The sequence below is a fragment of the Phyllostomus discolor genome, chromosome 7 (assembly GCF_004126475.2).
Source record: "Phyllostomus discolor isolate MPI-MPIP mPhyDis1 chromosome 7, mPhyDis1.pri.v3, whole genome shotgun sequence".
Taxonomy (NCBI): Eukaryota; Metazoa; Chordata; class Mammalia; order Chiroptera; family Phyllostomidae; genus Phyllostomus; species Phyllostomus discolor.
In genome coordinates this window covers 18935032-18953286 of record NC_040909.2, presented here as the reverse complement: position 1 = coordinate 18953286, position 18255 = coordinate 18935032, and the positions used below count along the sequence as shown (strand labels likewise).

Genomic DNA, 18255 nt, shown 5'->3' with positions numbered 1-18255 from the left:
TGAGGGTTCATTTTTACTACCATTTTACCTGCTGATTTCCCTCCTCCTGCAGGCAAGGAGCTAACTGGTCTACCTCAACTTCTCTCACTCAAGCCACTGAAGTGGAAGGCGGGCAGCTTTTACTTTCCACACAAGCTTCTTCCTTGAAAATTTCCATATTCCCAACTCCCAACACTGCTAAAATTAATCTTAACAATCTCAACATTTATAAAAAGAATCACTTCTCTCTTTAAGAACAATAACTACAGATTTCTAAAACAAAGAAATAAAGCACCTTATTCAGTTCCAAGCTCATTGTGTTCCACTTAGAAATTAATTGCTGTCAGTGTAGCCCATGGATGCCAGCTCTCAACTGAGAAAATAAAATCAGTTCAGCAAAGAACCTGGTGCAGCTGAATGGAACGACAGCGTGACACTGTGAGATGATTTTCTTTGCACTTTAGTTTCCTTTCCTCCTGTGCAACAGGAAAATGACCTGTACTGTGTGCTATAAGGAATGCCAAATGCAACACATTTTCAAGGGATAAGGCCCAGAATACCATATTTACTCAAATAATTGATGCTCCTGCCCTTTCCTCAGATGTTGGCAGTTTAAATGGGAGAAAGGGCAAAAGAGAAACAGAAAAAGTAGAACAATGATTGTACTTGGCTTTGTTTACCGCATTTAGAAATTGTCACCTTAATTTATTGTACCAACACTGGGAGGTTCTGTGGTTTTAATATGATAACCAGATCTCTTAAACAGTTTCTTCTCCTTTCTCAAAATCATAAAAAGTATAAACTAACAAGCTTTGTGAATGAGTTCATCCTGAGGAAGAGAAACAGTCATTACCGAGAGAAAGTTCCAAGAATTCCAGACAGAATCATTACGAAGCCAATACAATAAGAAATAATAAAATGAGTGAGGGCCAAAACAGAAATGAGAATTCACAATCCTGCAGTACAATAAAACAACAGAAACATCTGAGACGAGCAAACCGAAAAGTATTTAGTATGTGACAGCCACTTCCGCTGATAAAATAAAGATTCCTGAACCGCACAGAGCTGCACTAAATCATATAAAAATAAAGTAGAAACTATTACAAATATAAAGATCACTGCCATGGACTGAATGTTTGTACCCTTCCCCCCAGGTTTGTACACCGAGATCCTCACCTCCAGCATGCTAGTGTTAGGAAAAAGGACCTTTGGGAGATACAGGCAGAGCATGCATGAGTAAGATTGGCACCCTTTAAAAAGAAAACCCCAGAAGGCTCTCTTGTCCCTTCCACCATGTGAGGACACAGCGAGAAGGCGGCCACCTAAGAGCCAGAAAGCAGATCCTCACCAGGCACTGAATCTACCACACCATGCTCTTGGAATTCCCAGCCTCCAGACAATAAAAATAAACTTCCATTGTTTATAAGCAACCAGTCTCTGTATTCTGTTATAGAATGCCAGAGTGACTATGATAACCACTAAAGTAAACACACACACACACACACACACATACACATACACACGATAGCATTGGGAGATCTTTACACACTAATTTATCATTGGCATAAATAAGGATATAGAATATCTGAATAATCTGTCAATAAGTATAGTTGAATAAACATATTGTGAACTCTGTGGCCTAAAACAAAACACATTTACTTCATAGAATCTATAAAACTTGAGTACATTTTACTACTTATTATGCATAGCAGACTATTACTTTGGCAACTTGCCAAGAAGCACTTTTACTGGTATGTATGTCCTTGTATAGTCCCTTCATTCATTATTTCTGGGCTTGGCATGTGACTGGCTTTAACCAATGAGACATTCCAAGTGTGATGCTAACAGAGGCTTGGTACATGCTTATATGTGAAGGCTGTATTTTTAGAATTCTAAATCTTGGGATGCTCCCTCTCAGATCTAACCACCATATTGTAGGAAGTGAAGTCCAATCTATCCATGTAATGAAAACACATGGAAATAAACCAAGGATCCAGCCAATAGCCAAAGTTGAGTTCCTAGACAACAGCCAGTACCAACCAGCCTTGGAAGAGACTCCTCCCACCCTAGTTGAGCTGCATAGAGCAGAGATAAGCCATCATCACAAATCCCCTCCAAACTACAGAGTTTAAGCAAATGATTATTGTGGCATTAATCCAATAATCTAAGGTAAATAATTTCCCCAATGCAAAGAATTTCTTAGTTTATCCGGAAATACTGTAATTGTATAAGGTATATTCTATGACATAATAAAATTTTTAAAATAAGCTTTTAACAAAGAAAAAACACCAATGTTTTGTAATATAAAAAGTAATTTTGTAAGTTATTTGTAAGTAAAAGGGATCAAAATTATAATAACTAATGATTTAAAAAATAAGACCCTGGCTGGTGAGGCTCAGTGGACTGAGCACAGACTGCACACCAAAGGGTCGCTGGTTTGATTCCCAACCAGGGCACATGGCTGGGTTGCAGGCCAGGTCCTCAGTGGGGTGTGCATGAGTGGCAACCACACACTGATGTGTCCCTCCCTCTCTTTCTCCTTCCTTTCCCCTTCCTGCCTCCCCCCTCCCATCTAAAAATAAATAAATAAAATCTTTAAAAAAATAAGGACAATGACAATGATAAATACAAAAACTAATAAAATCAATACATTTAAAAAGATCGAAATGATTCAAAGTATGTTCTCCAACCACACTGAAATTAGTTATCATTAACAAAAGGAAATTTGGAGGATTCAAAAATCTGTAAGAAATAAACAACACATTCCTACCTAACCAATGGATTAAAGAAGAAATTAAAGAGTAACCAGAAAATACTTTGTAATGAATGGAAACAAAAACACAACATAGCAAAATTTATGGAATATCTGTAAAGCAGTGAATATAGGGAAATTTACATCTGTAAATGCCAGTAGCAAAAAAGAAGAGAGATCTCAAATGTAATATTTACATAATTTTCTATTATGTAAATATATTGCCACCTTAGAAAATTAGAAAAAGAAGAGCAAACTAAACCCAAAGAAAGCAGAAGAAATGAAGTGATAAATATTAGTGCAGAAATAAATGTAATAGGCAATAGAAAAACAATAGGAAAAAGAAAGCAATGAAACCTAAATTTGTTCTTTTGAAAATCAATGAAATGGACAACCTTTTGTTAAGGTGATCAAGGAGAGAGAGGGAGAGAACTCAAATTACTAAAATCAGGATAAAAGAGGGACAACTGCCATCAACCTTACAGAAGTGAAAAGGATTTTAAGGGAATACTATGAACAGCTGTCTGCTACCAAATTAAATGACCTAGGTGTAATGGACAAATTACTGCAAATACACAACCTACCAAAACTAACTGAAAAAGAAACACAAAACCTGAATAGAACTATAGCACGATATTGAGTTAGTAATCAAAAATTTTCCCATTAAAAATAAAAAGCCCGGGACCAGATGACTTTACTAGTGATTTTTACCAAATATTTAAGGAAGAACACCAATCTTTCAAAAACTGTTCCAAGATGTAAGAAAGCAACACTGTGTAACTCATTCAATGATTCAAGTATCAAACCAGACAAAGCCTTGACAAGAAAACTGCAGAACAATATCCTTTATGAATACAAACACAAAATAGTCCTCAACAAAATACGAGCAAACTGAACCAAGGAGCATATAAAAAAGATTATAACTATGACCACTTGGGATTTATCTCAGGAATTCAAGGTTGGTTCAAAATATGAAAATCAATCAATATATAATATCACACTCACAGAATAAGGAAACCATCTCAATAAGTGCAGAAAAAGCATTCGAGAAAATCCAACTCTTAACTAACAAAAGCATTCAAATACTAGGAGTAGAAGGAAACTTTCTCAGCCTGATAAAAGGCATCTCACACTCTTCAATCAACACAATACTGAATAATAAAGGAATGAAAGTATTTCCCCCATAAAGGTAAATGATAAGAATCTAACAAACAGATTTTCCCCAGAAAAGCAAGATGAGAAAGAAATGTCCCTTCACCTCTGCCCTTTCTTGGTGCTTTTACCTTAGAAAACATGAAATTCTAAATTCTTCCCCTTTAAAACACAAATCTTTCTAAAACTTAAATAACCCTCTTGTCAGCTTTACAGCCCAAAATCTTTTTCTTGATACCCAGGGAGCCATCTCTTTGATGTATCATCTGACCTCCCAGCGTCCTTGGGAGGGTGGAAGCCTAAATTCAGCTCCAAGGTACAAACCTTTCTCTTATCATAAAGACATGAGAAATGTGTTTTTCTTCTGGATAAAGGTAATCAGCAAACACAGGTGGCTACAGCAATTACCAGGTCAATTCAGAGTACACTATCTATGATAAATGGTACCGCCAAGTCTTAAAACTAGTTTTTGTTTATCTTGAGACCATGATTCTCTAGGGCTATATGTGTCTAGCTATAGAAAAGAATAAAAATTTAGTGGATTGAGCGCGGGCTGCAAACCAAAGCATCGCAGGTTCGATTCCCAGTCAGGGCACATGCCTGGGTTGCAGGCCAAGGCCCCCAGCAACTGCACATTGATGTTTCTCTCTCTCTCTCTCTCTTTCTCCCTCCCTTCCCTCTCTAAAAATAAATAAATAAAAAATTTTTAAAAAGAATAAAATTTTTTTCTACTTTTACAACCTCTTTGGTGGATTGTCTGTGATGCAGGTCATATTCTTATTTAATACTTATTCAACAATCAAACTGTTTTCTTTCTCTTCTACTTTGGTGGAGAGTTTGTCCAGGTTGGCAGGAAATTTTGTTTTTAATTTATATTTCCCTAACATCTAAGATCAGGAATAAGAAAACAATATCTGTGAGTATATAACAATAAAGAAGTATGGCCCAAATGGAAAAAAAAAGAAAAGATCAAAACCCCAGAAAAAGAACTAAATGAAATAGAGATAGCCAACCTATCAGATGCAAAGTTCAAAACACTGGTGATCAGGATGCTCAAAGAACTCATTGAGGACAGCAACAACATAAGGGAAGAAATGAAGTTCACATTAAGTGAACTAAAAAAAAATCAACAGGGAACCAACAGTGATGGGAAGAAAGATGGGATTCAAATCAATGATTTGGAACATAAGGAAGAAATAAACATTCAACCAGAACAAAGTGAGGAAACAAGAATTCAAAAAAATGAGGATAGTGTAAGACTTCAGGACATCTCCAAATGTGCCAACACTGAAATCATAGGCATGCCAGAAGGAGAAGGGGAAGAGCAAGAAACTGAAAACTTATTTGAACAAATAATGAAAGAAAACTTCCAAAATTTGGTGAAGGAAATAGACATACAAGTCCAGGAAACACAGAGTCCCAAACAAGTTGGATGCAAAGAGGCCTATGCCAAGACACATCATAATTAAAATGCCGAAGGTTAAAAATAAAGAGAGGATCTTAAAAGCAGCAAGAGAAAAGCTGATAGTTACCTACAAAGAAGTTCCCATAAGACTTCCAGCTGATTTCTCAAAAGAAACTTTGTAGATTAGAAGGGACTGATAAGAAGTATTCAAAGTAATGAAAAGCAAGGACCTATAACCTAGATTGCTCTGTCCAGCAAAACTATCATTTAGAATGGTAGGGCAGATAAAGTGCTTCCCAGACAAGGTAAAGCTAAAGAATTTCTTCATCACCAAGCCATTATTATAAATAAGGTTAAAGGGACTTATGTAAGGAAAAGAAGAAGACCAAAACTGTCAACATTAAAAAGGAAACAAATTCACAACTGTCAACAACTGAATCTAAAATAAACAAACAGCCCTGGCTGGTGTAGCACAGTGGATTGAGTGCAGACTGCAATCCAAAGGGTAGCTGGTTCGATTCCCAGTCAGGGCACATGCCTGGGTTGCAGGCCAGGTCCCCAGTGGGAGCCATGTGAGAGGCAACCATAAACATTGATATTTCTCTCTGTTTCTCCCTCCCTTCCCCTCTCTAAAAATAAATAAATAAAATCTTTAAAAATAAAATAAAATAAACAAACTAAGCAAACAACCAGAACAGAAACAGAATCATAGGTATGGAGATCATTTGGAGGGTTATCAGCTGGAAGGCGGAAGGGGGAAAATGGGGGGAAAGGTGCACGGGCTAAAAAGTATAATTGGTAGGTACAAAATAGACAGGGGGATGTTAAGAACAGTATAGGAAATGGAGAAGCCAAAGAACTTATATGCACAACCCATGGACATGAGCTAAGGTGGGGGAGGGTAGCGATTGCTAGAGGGAGGGGGATACTGAGCAGAGGGAGCAAAAGGGGAAGAATTTGGACAACTATAAAAACATAATCAATAAAATATACTAAAAAATAACTATGGGACATTTACACAGTGGAATACTACTAGCCATAAAAAAGAAGAAAATGTTATCCCTTACGGCAGCATGGATGGACCTAGAGAACATAACGGTAAATGAAATAAGCCAGTCAGAGAAAGATAAATACCACCTGATTTCACTCATATGTGAAATCTAATGAACAATCTGAACTAATAAGCAAAACAGAGACAGACTCATAGATAGAGAGCAGATGAACAGCTAAGGGGGGTGGGGTAGGGGATGGAGGGGAAGAGGAAAGAGGACTCACGGACATGGACAACAGAGTGCTAATTGTGGGGGGGGGGGGTTTAAGGGGGCTAAGTGGTAATGGGAAAAATATAATTTAAAAAAACTTTTTAAAAAAGTGTTTCCCATAAGCGACTGTCAGTCTGAGAGATACATGGTGGCTCTACAAGGCCAAGAAGAAAATTCCAGGCCTCCCAGTACTCAACATAAATCACAACCCAACCACACCACAGCTCCTGCTCTCCCCTAAATATGCTAAAAATATGCTAAGTCTATTCAGAATTGAGTTGAAGGATGATTTCATTTTCACCATTCAAAAAGACACTCTAGAGATGTACCAACGCTGAAGGCACCAAGAAATATCGCACTTATTATATGGAAGAAATACAGGCATTGATCACACCCTGACAACGCCCCATCCTTGGGTGTGCTGGGTCAAGCCTGGAGTTACTCAGCATGTCCATTATCAATTTAATGCTTCCTAGCTCCTAACTCACCCTTCAATAAACAATGAATTCCTTTAAGTATTTCTCCTCTAAAGTGAGCACAATGCTAAGCTTTCTCTGTAAATGGCACTAGAGGGACATTACTACCTGCAACTATGGGAAGAGGCTCCCCGAAATTTCTGGCATGGGCCGGGGTCAGCAGTATAGGCATGAAACTATCCAGTGGAACCTGTCCAGACACAGGCCCAGATCACTATCCATCTGCAACCCTGCAGCCTCAGGCTTCTGATCACCTTCCTGCAGCCCCTGAATACAGAACCAGAGTCCCTGCACAGTCTGCACCCCTGAGGGCCTCAGGCTTGGGCAGCGCCTGGGCTTGCCCCAACTCCTCCCTCTCTGTGGCCCCTGAACCCTGAAAGCCTTGTACCACTCCCGCTCCATGCCCTCTCCATGGGGTGCCGATCCCCTGCTCCCCGGCCCACACTGCAGATGGCTGCTCCCTCTTCTGATGGGATCCAGACTGCTACACTTTATCCTGAGCAGATCTGAGGCTGAGGTGCCAACTGTAAGTGTTTAAAATAGACTACTTCTTTGTATTGTATCATAGCTCTTGGCTTCTGAAGCCACTTAGAAGCTTGCGCTGATTTCTAACAGAACTACAGTGCTGTATTGTCGTGTACTGAATATCACCACAAGCTCCGTTCTGCTCCTTCCATCTAATGGTAAATATACTTCTTGGCCCATCCCTTGAATATGACCTGGCCTTAACTCATTTTGACCAATAGAATGTGGTAGGAGGGACTTTAGGGATGTCCAAGCCTAGTCCTTAAAGGGCCTTGCAGCTTAAACTTTTGCTCTTCAGCTCTTGGAATGTTGCTCCAACACAGTCAGGTAAACAAAAGGCTGCCTGAAAGAGATCCAAGTATCCCTCGCCAAGTCAACGCCCACTGCCAGATGCAAGAGGCCAACTCAGACGTCAGAGCTGAGCCAGTGATTCAGCTGAATGCATGTGCATGAGTGAGCCCTGGGGAACCAGCACAGAGGACATTTCTTTGACCAGCCCACCATGCCCCTCCAAAAACATGTTAAAGTAAGACCTCTGACCATTCTGCAATCCCTCTCACACCTCCTTCCAAGAGGAAATGTGGAATGTAACACATCAAGGCTTGGATATCAAATCATAAAAATTTTAAACACTAGACAAATAAGTAAATATGGAGAAAGAAATCCATTGTTTACAGGCCCATATGTACTTGTAAAAGGAAAGGCTCTAAAAAGGTAGGGAAGAGGGCATACAGAAAGTGAAGACAACTGATTGCAGTTACTGGTGGATAAAGCAGCTGGCCTTCCCCCCCACACAGTCAATCAGCAGGCAGCTCCCTTCCTTATTTTTGCTCTGCTGGGAGTCAGAGCAAACCAGACTCGGCAAAGTCCATAATGCACCTGGCACTTTGCATCTGGTTCAGACTTTCAATCTTGGCTAAGCCAAGTGTTTAGCAATGCCAGATACAAACGACAACTAGCCAAACCCTAACTATATACTATAAGGGGTTCTTTTCCCCCATCCACACACATGCACCCATGGTGTCTGTCAATTCAAAGACACAATAATGTCCAAAAAATGAGACTATAGTTGTTATTAACTTAGAACTATTATTTTTTCTTTTCTAGAAGCTCTACAACATTTATTTACTTATTTATTATTTATATTGATTTAAGAGAGAGACAGAGAGAAACACTGATTTCTTGTTCTACTGTATTTATGCATTCATTGGTTGTTTCTGGTATGTGCCCTGAGGATTGAACCCGCAACCTTGGCGCATCTGGACAATGCTTGAAGCAACTGAGCTAGCTGGCAAGTGCTATAACTTTTCATTTTTAATTCAGAAAGTGTCTCTTATTATTATTATCATTATATTATGAATTGGTAATATTAATAACATTACATTATTAATAGTATTACCAATAACAATTATTGTTGCTGTTATTATTAAGTTTGGTATTAGTATTAAAAGGCTGTCTAAAAAAATTTTAAACTGTTGAATGATAAGAAAACTGGGAAAATTAAGACAAAACTTTAAACAATGCTTGAATAAAAGTAAAACTCGGCAAATAATAGATGTGGGATAAAGGCTACCTGCAATGTGTACATTCTGGAGAACAAACCACAATGTCCCTGAAGCAGACATCGACCACAGCACGAGACTTCAATTCTAATTCTTGACACATCGGTCCGGTGCACCGACGATTTCCTATTCAGTCAGCAGGCACCACAACGGAGGGGTTGAGACACACGCTCCTGGAGTCAGGCAGTCTGAATCTGAATCCCGGTTCCTCCACACCGGGCTGTGTGATATTGCGCAAGGCCAGGTAACCTCCCTAGAGGTTACTGAAAATAATCACACCTAGCCTAAAAGAGGTTAGAGTGTAAATAACTTAATATTTACAGAGCACTCAGAACAGTGCCTGCCACTCGGTGAGCTCTTTACAAGTGTTTGGTACATAAAAATAAGTAACATGTATCATGCGGTAGGGCATCACTAATATGCACCCTCCAGTAATTTCTATTTAGCAGCTTCTATTGAAATTCACAAGACCATGTGACCTATTCCAGTAAATCATTAAGATGCATTTACAGTTCAATTTATGCAATTAAATCCTGAGTTCACTCAAAATTCCCACCTACCTCACCTAATCAGATAAAATAATGTAATAAAACAATTCTGTGTGTTTGTGTGTGTGTGTGTGTGTGTGTGTGTATTTATAGAGCCTTGGGAGGGGTCTGGGGCAGGGAGGGGTAAGATTTTCCAGGTAAACCCTATTCTGGTGGGCCACAGAAAAGTCATCAATAAAAGCAATTACAGACAAATGCACCCTTGCTTCCCACCTGTGCAAGGCACCACTCTCGAAAGTTCTGTTCCTCTAGGTTGCCTGTCTTTGCATGCTAAATTCATATTCCTTCCGATTTATACTCCTCAGCTGCCTGAGCCCAACTGCTAGAAAAATCCTAGTTCCTACTAGCAACCAAAGCTGCCATCCAGGGAACAAATATAGAGGCAGGGAAGGAGAAGGAGCTATAAATAAACAGAGCATAAGTAACTCTTCTGTATTGTGACTCTTTTCAAAAATGAATCTGATTCATAGACACTATACAATCAAATGAGCACCATCCTTTCAAATGTTAGACTAACAGCAAACAATCACTATTATCCAGTGAGTGCTTACCACATGCCAGGCTATTTCAAGCACTTGACCTGCACGTTCATTTAGTCTCACAACCATCCCAGAAGGTGGGCACTGTTAATACCCTTAGATTACAGATGAGGAAACCAAGGCACAGAGAAGGTCGATAATTTACAAATCTCAGCAGCAGACCTAGGACTCAAACCCAAGCACTCTGATTCCAGGACTTGTGCTCTCAACTACCACCACCCTGCTTGTCCATATCACCTTCTTTTCCCAATTATAATCTTATTTTTTTAATTCCTCTTTAGCAATTTCCCTCAGGGCCAATTTATTAGTCATAGAAGAACAGTTGTCTCAATAATTTATACTCATTCCATATTTTATTTTTTAAATGACAATATCCTACTTGATCCCATTGCTCAGTGTGGTAGGAACTATGAAAGATAGAAGTAAATAAATGGGAAAAAAATAAAACAGATCCTGGTACCAAGGTTCTGACTATTTCAAACTGAAGGCACTTATTCTAGACTTCTCTGAGGCAAATGTCAGAAAAGTTCAAAGATCTGCTAGTTCTTTAAAACCCAATAATGATGCACATGGATTTTAATCATACTAAAATACAGAATATTATATACATGTATATGTGTGTGTATATACATATATAGTATATATACATATGTATACTATATATATATACTATTTCAGCCACAAACAAATTTAAAAATCCTGCCATTTGCAACAACATGGATAAACCTGCAGGGCATTATGCCAAGTGAGATAAGCCAGAGAAAGACCTCCGCCACCCAATATAAAGCTGCTTTCACAGAAACCAATGATAGAATGGTGGGCTGAGAAGAAGGAGACAGGGCATGATGAAGGTCAAAGGGTACAAATTTTCAATTATAAGGATGCGTTCTCGGGATCCAATGTACAACACGGAGACTAGAACTAACAATATGGTATTGTATTGTATACTGAAGACTTGCTGAGAACAGATCTTAAGCATTCGCACAACAACAAAGAGTTAATGAGGAGAGGCAATCAATGTGTTAATTATCCTGATCTCGGTCATCACCCCACAAAGTCTATATCTATCAAATTACCATATTGTATGCTAGAAACATATACAGTTATATGTGTCAATTTTCCCTATTACTCCTCAATAAAGGTTTTTTAAGCCCTGGCTGGCGTAGCTCAGTGGATTGAGCGCAGGCTGTGAACCAAAGTGTCGCAGGTTCGATTCCCACTCAGGGCACGTGCCTGGGTTGCAGGCCACGGCCCCCAGCAACTGCACATTGATGTTTCTCTCTCTCTCTTTCTCCCTCCCTTCCCTCTCTAAAAATAAATAAATAAAATCTTTAAAAAAAAGATTTTTTAAAAGACATTTTCAGACACAACAAGAACACCAACAACAAAACGGAATGACTTCACTTGACAATTCAAAGTATTGAATAGGATTCTGCCCATCTGCGGCTCTAGGCCTCGGGGAAACAACAGTGAACAGAGCAGACCACGGCCCCACTGTCGTGGAGTGTGCGTTGTGGTGGAAGAGACACAGGATAGACCAATTAAAATGCAACACAATGTGAGACACAGGCCAGTGCTATGAAACACTAAAGCAAGACCAAGGGACGGGGTCTGAGGGAGGTTGCTACTTGGGCAGGGGCTCAGGAAAAGCTCTGTGGGGGCAACATTTCCGTGGCAGAGACCAGCGGGAAGGGAGGAAGCAGGGTCTGTGGCTGTCGGGAGGACAAACACCCAGGTCGGAGCATTTTGGAGATCTGAAGGAACAGCAGAAGGGGACAGTGGTAGGGGATAAAAAATCTGTTACAGTGTAAAGGGGCAATCTTCTTTATAGTACATTATTTTAGGGACTGTTCATAACCTGCAAGTACTGGATCACTTATATAGTAAACATTTTTTATGAGCCTATAAAATACCAGATTCTGGGCTCAGTGCTGGGGATAGAGATGAAGAAAATCTTCATGGCCTATCACAAAATAAATAAAAATTTCAGCTTTGTGAAGGAAAAGTGCCTAAGGTGTACAGACGAGGGGAAATATGCCCTGTTGGGGGAGGCGTTCTCCGGGGGAGGCTGCATTCCAGCTGAGAAGTAAAGAATGGGAAAGAGTTAAGCAGATGACAAGTGGAAAAGAGAGTATTCCAGGCAAAGGGCGCAGCATGTGCAAAGCCATGTGTGTGCAGAGGGAATGCCGGTGGCAGGCTGGGAAGGGCCAGAGTCACGTCTGGGCCGAGGCAGAACTGGATGACTCGGCAAAGGCGAGAGCATGCAGGGCTGTGTGCTTGTAGCCGCGGGGAGCAGTTGGTGTTTACAGGATCACCAACTGGAAGCTACTGAAGTGTCTCAGGCCATTTAAGTTCCAGAGTTCTGAGTACATATTATGCCTTTCTGAAGAACTTATGAGGTGCAGTTAATGCTGGGCATGCTTCACTCTGTCTCCACTTGTCCGGGTTTACCTCCAGGGTTATTTTGATCCATCCACTGAAAACGTCACCAGCTTTTCTCTTAATTATCTAATGTCACAACATGAATGGGGTTAGACTAAGCAATAAAGTCACAAAGAATCCCCATTCCAGGATTAGTCAAAGTTTTCCATGTTTATTAGATCATGCTTGCTTATTACCCAGAAATCCCAAGTGTACATTCCATGAAGAACTAGTCTAAAATATTTATCAGGACTTCAAACTCTAATATCTGTCCTGAAAATGGAGTTGGAGGTAGTTTGCAGTGTTGGACTCTAGAGTTAGAATAGGACGTAGAGACATAAAATGAAATCATGGGCCATATTTGGAAATTACTTTCCATGGGAAGAAGAGCAAAGACCCATGTAAAAATGAATCCAAGCAGATGAAGAAGAGGAGGTTCTCCTGACCTCCAGTTCTGGCATGGTGCCCACACACCATTTACCTAGAGGCCATGACAGAACAAAGAATGCTTGGAGGCCTTCCTACAAGAGTGGATAAAGAGAACTTTCTTCCATTGAATAAGTTAATATCTGAGGAAGCAAAGGCAAAAGAAAAGGGCGAAATCGCAGGGGAACAGCATGGAAACTCTGGGGACCCTGGAGGGCAGGGACGTGCACCTCGACTATACATTAACAGGCTTGGAAAAGCTCAGGGGAATCACGCAAAGATTATAGAATCTGGACAGAAATACCCTGAGGGTGGCTAAAAGGGAAATTCAAGAAAAGGCATGAAAAGTATAAGACTCATAGCAGGGACTAGGCAAGATATATGTTTTATTTTTGTCCAATTCACAAACTCATGGAAAATTCAAAAAGAACAGGACATGTCAAATGATTTATTAGGAAACAGCTTAAATCTGGAACAAATAGAACTTGACAGATTATAATAGCTGACAGAGTCAGGACCCTGGCCGGATCCCCTCTGACCGACATCTCCAGGGCAAGTCCTGGGCATCGTACTGTGAGCAGTGTCCCGTGACTTCCCACCCCAGGCAGGCCAGAAGTGCAGCCCCTCAGCCAACGACAGGTATTCCCATTTGCAACTGGAAAATAAAATAGTCCAGCCTTTCACTGAGCACATAGGACACTCTGGAAAATCTATACTGCATCCCAGACAGTAATCTGTGAACCTGGTTACTAGTGGTCCCTGTACAGGGTACTTTCCTCTCTCTGTCTCGCTTCCCCACGCCCCTACCAATGTCTCCTGGGACCACCTCCAGGCAAACTGGTTCACTCAAGTCCATGTCTTTTGGAGCATCTCTAAGTAAGAAAGTAGTGGAATATGACTATTAAAAGAACTCAAGTTCTTTTAACTCCATGTTCAGCTGAAGACATCAAAAACAAGGGTGAGAGATGGCTTGTGAGCCTAAGTTCATGGTGAAACCCATCGTACAAGAGAAATTTCTAACAACTGGAGGACAGGGGAGGTAGGAAAAGGGAGTAAAAATAATTTTTAAAGCAATTTAGAAGAACAAAAAGTTTGCTACCAAGATGAATGGTAATAACATATATTGTACATGTTATCAAAATAATTGTGATACACCTAAATGAAGTAATAGATTAATGATATTAATAGGTTCACCTTTCCTGCTTAGTTACCATATTTTTTGGACCATAAGATGCACCTAGGTTTTAGAGGAGGAAAATTGGGAGAAAAATTCTGAAGCAAAAAATGTGGTAAAATATTTAATAACATATATAACATAATATTTCACCAATGTAAATGTGAACAGAACTCAACAGCAGCATTAATGACCATTATTCCTCCCAAATTTGCCAGGGGGGTGGGGGTGGGGGGGTGCGTCTTATAATCCGAAAATAGGGTAATTTAAAAAATAAAGAAAAGTATAAATCCATCTTTGGGATAATAAAGCAAAATACTTGTCACATTTTAAATTTCTTCCTATGAATTCTATAGATTCCCTCCCCACACCAACACATACACATGAAGCAATTCTAAAATTCTAAAACTTGGAATAAATCTACTTTTATTCCAAGTATGACCAAGTAAAGTTTGGGTTTGTATTTTATTTGTTCTGTAACTTTGGTTGACAACCAAATCTGTTCAGCAATATATGACTACTTAACACTTTTGTGACCAAACTTTCATTATTTCTGGAAAAAAATATAAAGAGAAACAAAAACATATTCATCCAGCAGAAGTAATGGGTGGTTCAGCCGTGTTATGAATAGACAAACTTTCAGTTTCCAAACTACTACATTAGCCTGGCCAATGCAGGCTAACCTCTGCATCTTCTCACTAAGCTACTTGCAAAAACAAAGATATAAGGAATTTCCAGTAAAATAAGTAAAAATTTACCCTCCAAAAACACAATTCTGAACATGTTCGTATGAAAGGAGTTTTTGAAATGATGCTGCTATTTACAGATAATATTGATCCTCCCCTGGGCGGATCTGTTCTGAGCTCTACCACCAGGACTCAATCGCATGACAACAGACAAGATTTAGAAAGAAGATGGAAGAGTCTCAATTGCTCAACCTGATGAGTGATATTTCATAATATTTCCTTGAAATCTGCTATGTCTACTGACCACCACATCCGTTTTCTAATTTCAACAGATTCAGACAAATGATATGTGATCAGCAAAAGAAGATTCTCACTTCAAAATAATTAGTGGATTGCAAATAAATCCTCAAAGCACACGAAAAAATCTATAAGTGTCTCACTTCATCAAAATATAAACACTCATTTACCAAAGAAACAGCCAACCTTAAAAATATATGTTTAAGTATGTATGTCATCATCTATTCATTCACACAATAAAATTTATTAAATACCTATTATTTGCCAGATGCTGGGATACATACTAAGACAGAAAGAACTGTTTCCCTGCCCGAGAATGTTTTAGGCAGAAAAAGAGAATCATGTATACCACAAGTGCAATCAAACGGTTCAAGGTCATGCTGGCTAACAAGTCTACGAGTTCATTCCACATTCAACGACCCCTGAACAGCTGCTATGTGCCCAGGATCGTTTCAATTTCTACCTCATAAAAGTAGTCCCCATAAGGGGCAGAGCTACCTTAGAGGAATGATGATTTGTGGTGGTGGTTGTTTTAAACACACATAATGATGTTTAATTTTATACATGTGTATTAGTTGGGTCACTAGGGAAAGCTCACTAAATAAGATTCCTTCCGTAAAGTGGTCTTTCCTTTGCGAGCCAAGAAAGGAAAACCAGGCGCAGACGAATGAGGAATGGCACTGGGAAGCCAGTGAACACTCGCCCTTACCAGGAGTACAGGATCGTCCCGACGACAGACGTCAGTTTGCTGCTCTCTTGTTTCTGCTTCGCCAGGCCGAAGTCAGCTACAATTCACAAATAAAACAAAGTCAGCGTTTTTTCCAAGAATCGGCATCGCTCCTTAGGTTTTGAGATTATGCACAATAGCTATTACAGTTCACACAACAGGAAGCTTTTCTTTTTTTTTTAAACTTTCTATCAGAATGCCCTACGTACCAGTCTCCCACACCATTGCCAGCCTTAACAAATGGCATACCTATAATATTCCATTATGCTTTGTATTTTGCCATGAGGTTTATCGTTTTTAAAAAGTAAAGTAAGTCCTGCTAACTGAAACTTAGGAAAAAGTAACTGAACTTGTGATTTCACTTTTTAAATTATTTTTATAATTTTTTATTATTTTATGAAAAAAATAAAATTTTATCAATTATTTTTTATAAATTAATAGAATGAATCTACCTTTTTTGGCATATGGTGGTCAAACCCTCACCTGGCCAAAAAAAGTTAAAATTAAACATAAGATAAGCCTGAATAACCGCCATGAACATCTAAAACCTCTAATTAAATGGCATCTATTCGTACTAAATCACAATAAATACAATGTTCAGAATCATCTCAAAATATTTATACATCAACAAGTAATTTGGATTTTTAAACTAGAACACTAAATAGTTATTTTTAATATTAGTACCAGCTATACTTTTCAAAACACCTATAGATTCTTCTCTTTTTTTAAAACACTCAACCACTTAGATCAACATGGTAGAAACATACAAGGTCTGTCCAGAAGGTATCCAGCCATGTAGTATGAAAAATAGAGACATTTATTGAGAAAGATACAAGAAACATTGTACACAGGACAATAATACCTCAGTCCCTTTCAAAATAGGCACCTTGGGACCTCACACAGTTCTCCCAGCTGCCATCAGTTGCCCCATCATATTTTCCTGAATCTCATGGACAGGCTGAAATCTCTTCCCTTTCAAAGGTGATTTTAGTTTTGGGAAAAGCCAGAAGTCACAGGGCACCAAATCTTGGCTGTAGGGGGGCTGAGTCACCTGGGTGATTTGATGTTTCACCAAAAAGTTCTGCACAAGATGTAATGCATGAGTGGGCATGTTGTCCTGATGAAGCAGCCAATCGCCAGTTGCCCATAGCTGTGGCCTTCAGAATCATCTGAGTAGTTTCCATGGAAGAATGTTCAAGTTAAATAAAAAATTTGACACAGAGTCATTGCTCTACCTGTTCAGTCATTTCGAGTGTGACAGCCACACAGTACACATGCTCACTCAATGGCATCTACCACCCCCACTGACTAGTACAGTGAAGTCATCATTGTTCACGCATGTGCATTCCAGTCCACTCTCCTTGGATGCCAGGCTACATCGATGTCGTGCAAACTGTTCTTGTTATAGTAACAATGTCTGGACTTTTTCTGGACAGACCTTCATATTCTTCATATCCTCCTCATACAGACTTGCCAAAAGTACAAGAGATTTACTTATCAGGATTACACAAAAACACAGCACTGAACCAGAATAAGAATTCAAGTTGTTGTGCCTAATAAGGTTTGATGTTCCCAATATCACTTTGTAAAGTGCACCAAATGTTTAGCAAATTTCACTGCACTAGAGTACTTGACTAGTTATCCATACTTAAATGTCTTTTAAGTTGCAATATTCCAAAGTAGTTGAACTTCAAAATAATAATTCCCATTACTCATAACCATACTCATTTACTAAACAGTAACCTTGAACTATCACAAATGTAGATGCTTCCATGAATTGCCTAATACAGCAACCCCGAAAGACAGGTATCACCCTAGTTAATGCAAGGACTCTGGAACTAAACAGCCTCCCATGAAATCCTCACTCCACCATGTGCTACCAGTGTAGTCCTGGGCAAGTTATTTAATCTCCTTTTATAGTAATTGATCCATAAAATAAGGATTACTACTAGTGTAGTATAAAATTTGAACAAGTAGTGTAGTAAAAATTGAGTAAGTTAACATACGTAAATGTAGTACAGCATAATATCGACCAACTGCTATACATCATTATTTAATCGTCACAAACGAGTGTAAGTTCCATGAAGGCAGTGACCACATCTGCCACACTTGTCTGTCACTGCAGGATGCGGCCGCTCAGAAAGTAGCAGCTGAGTGAAGAACTGAAAGTCTCCCCTGTGAGACTGCACACTCAGGGGATGAGGCCGTGGCTTTCATCTTGTATCCATCACCGCTCACCTGGCCAACGGTGGCATCTGATGAGCATTTGAACCCTTGATGCATGTTCCACTGAATCGGGCATGCCCTTGTTATCATTACCGGTA

The 18255-nt window shown here is 39.4% G+C and overlaps 1 protein-coding gene across 4 annotated transcripts in view; it reads right to left on the bottom strand.

Moving 5' to 3' along the window:
• NEK10 (NIMA related kinase 10) overlaps positions 1 to 18255 on the bottom strand; it is a 182724-nt gene that overhangs the window by 85228 nt on the left and 79241 nt on the right. For all 4 annotated transcript variants that reach the window (XM_028518291.2, XM_028518292.2, XM_036030574.1 and 1 more), the window contains exon 23: positions 15914 to 15989. In XM_028518291.2, coding sequence (XP_028374092.1) covers positions 15914 to 15989 — 76 coding nt within the window. The remainder of the gene's footprint in view (positions 1 to 15913; positions 15990 to 18255) is intronic.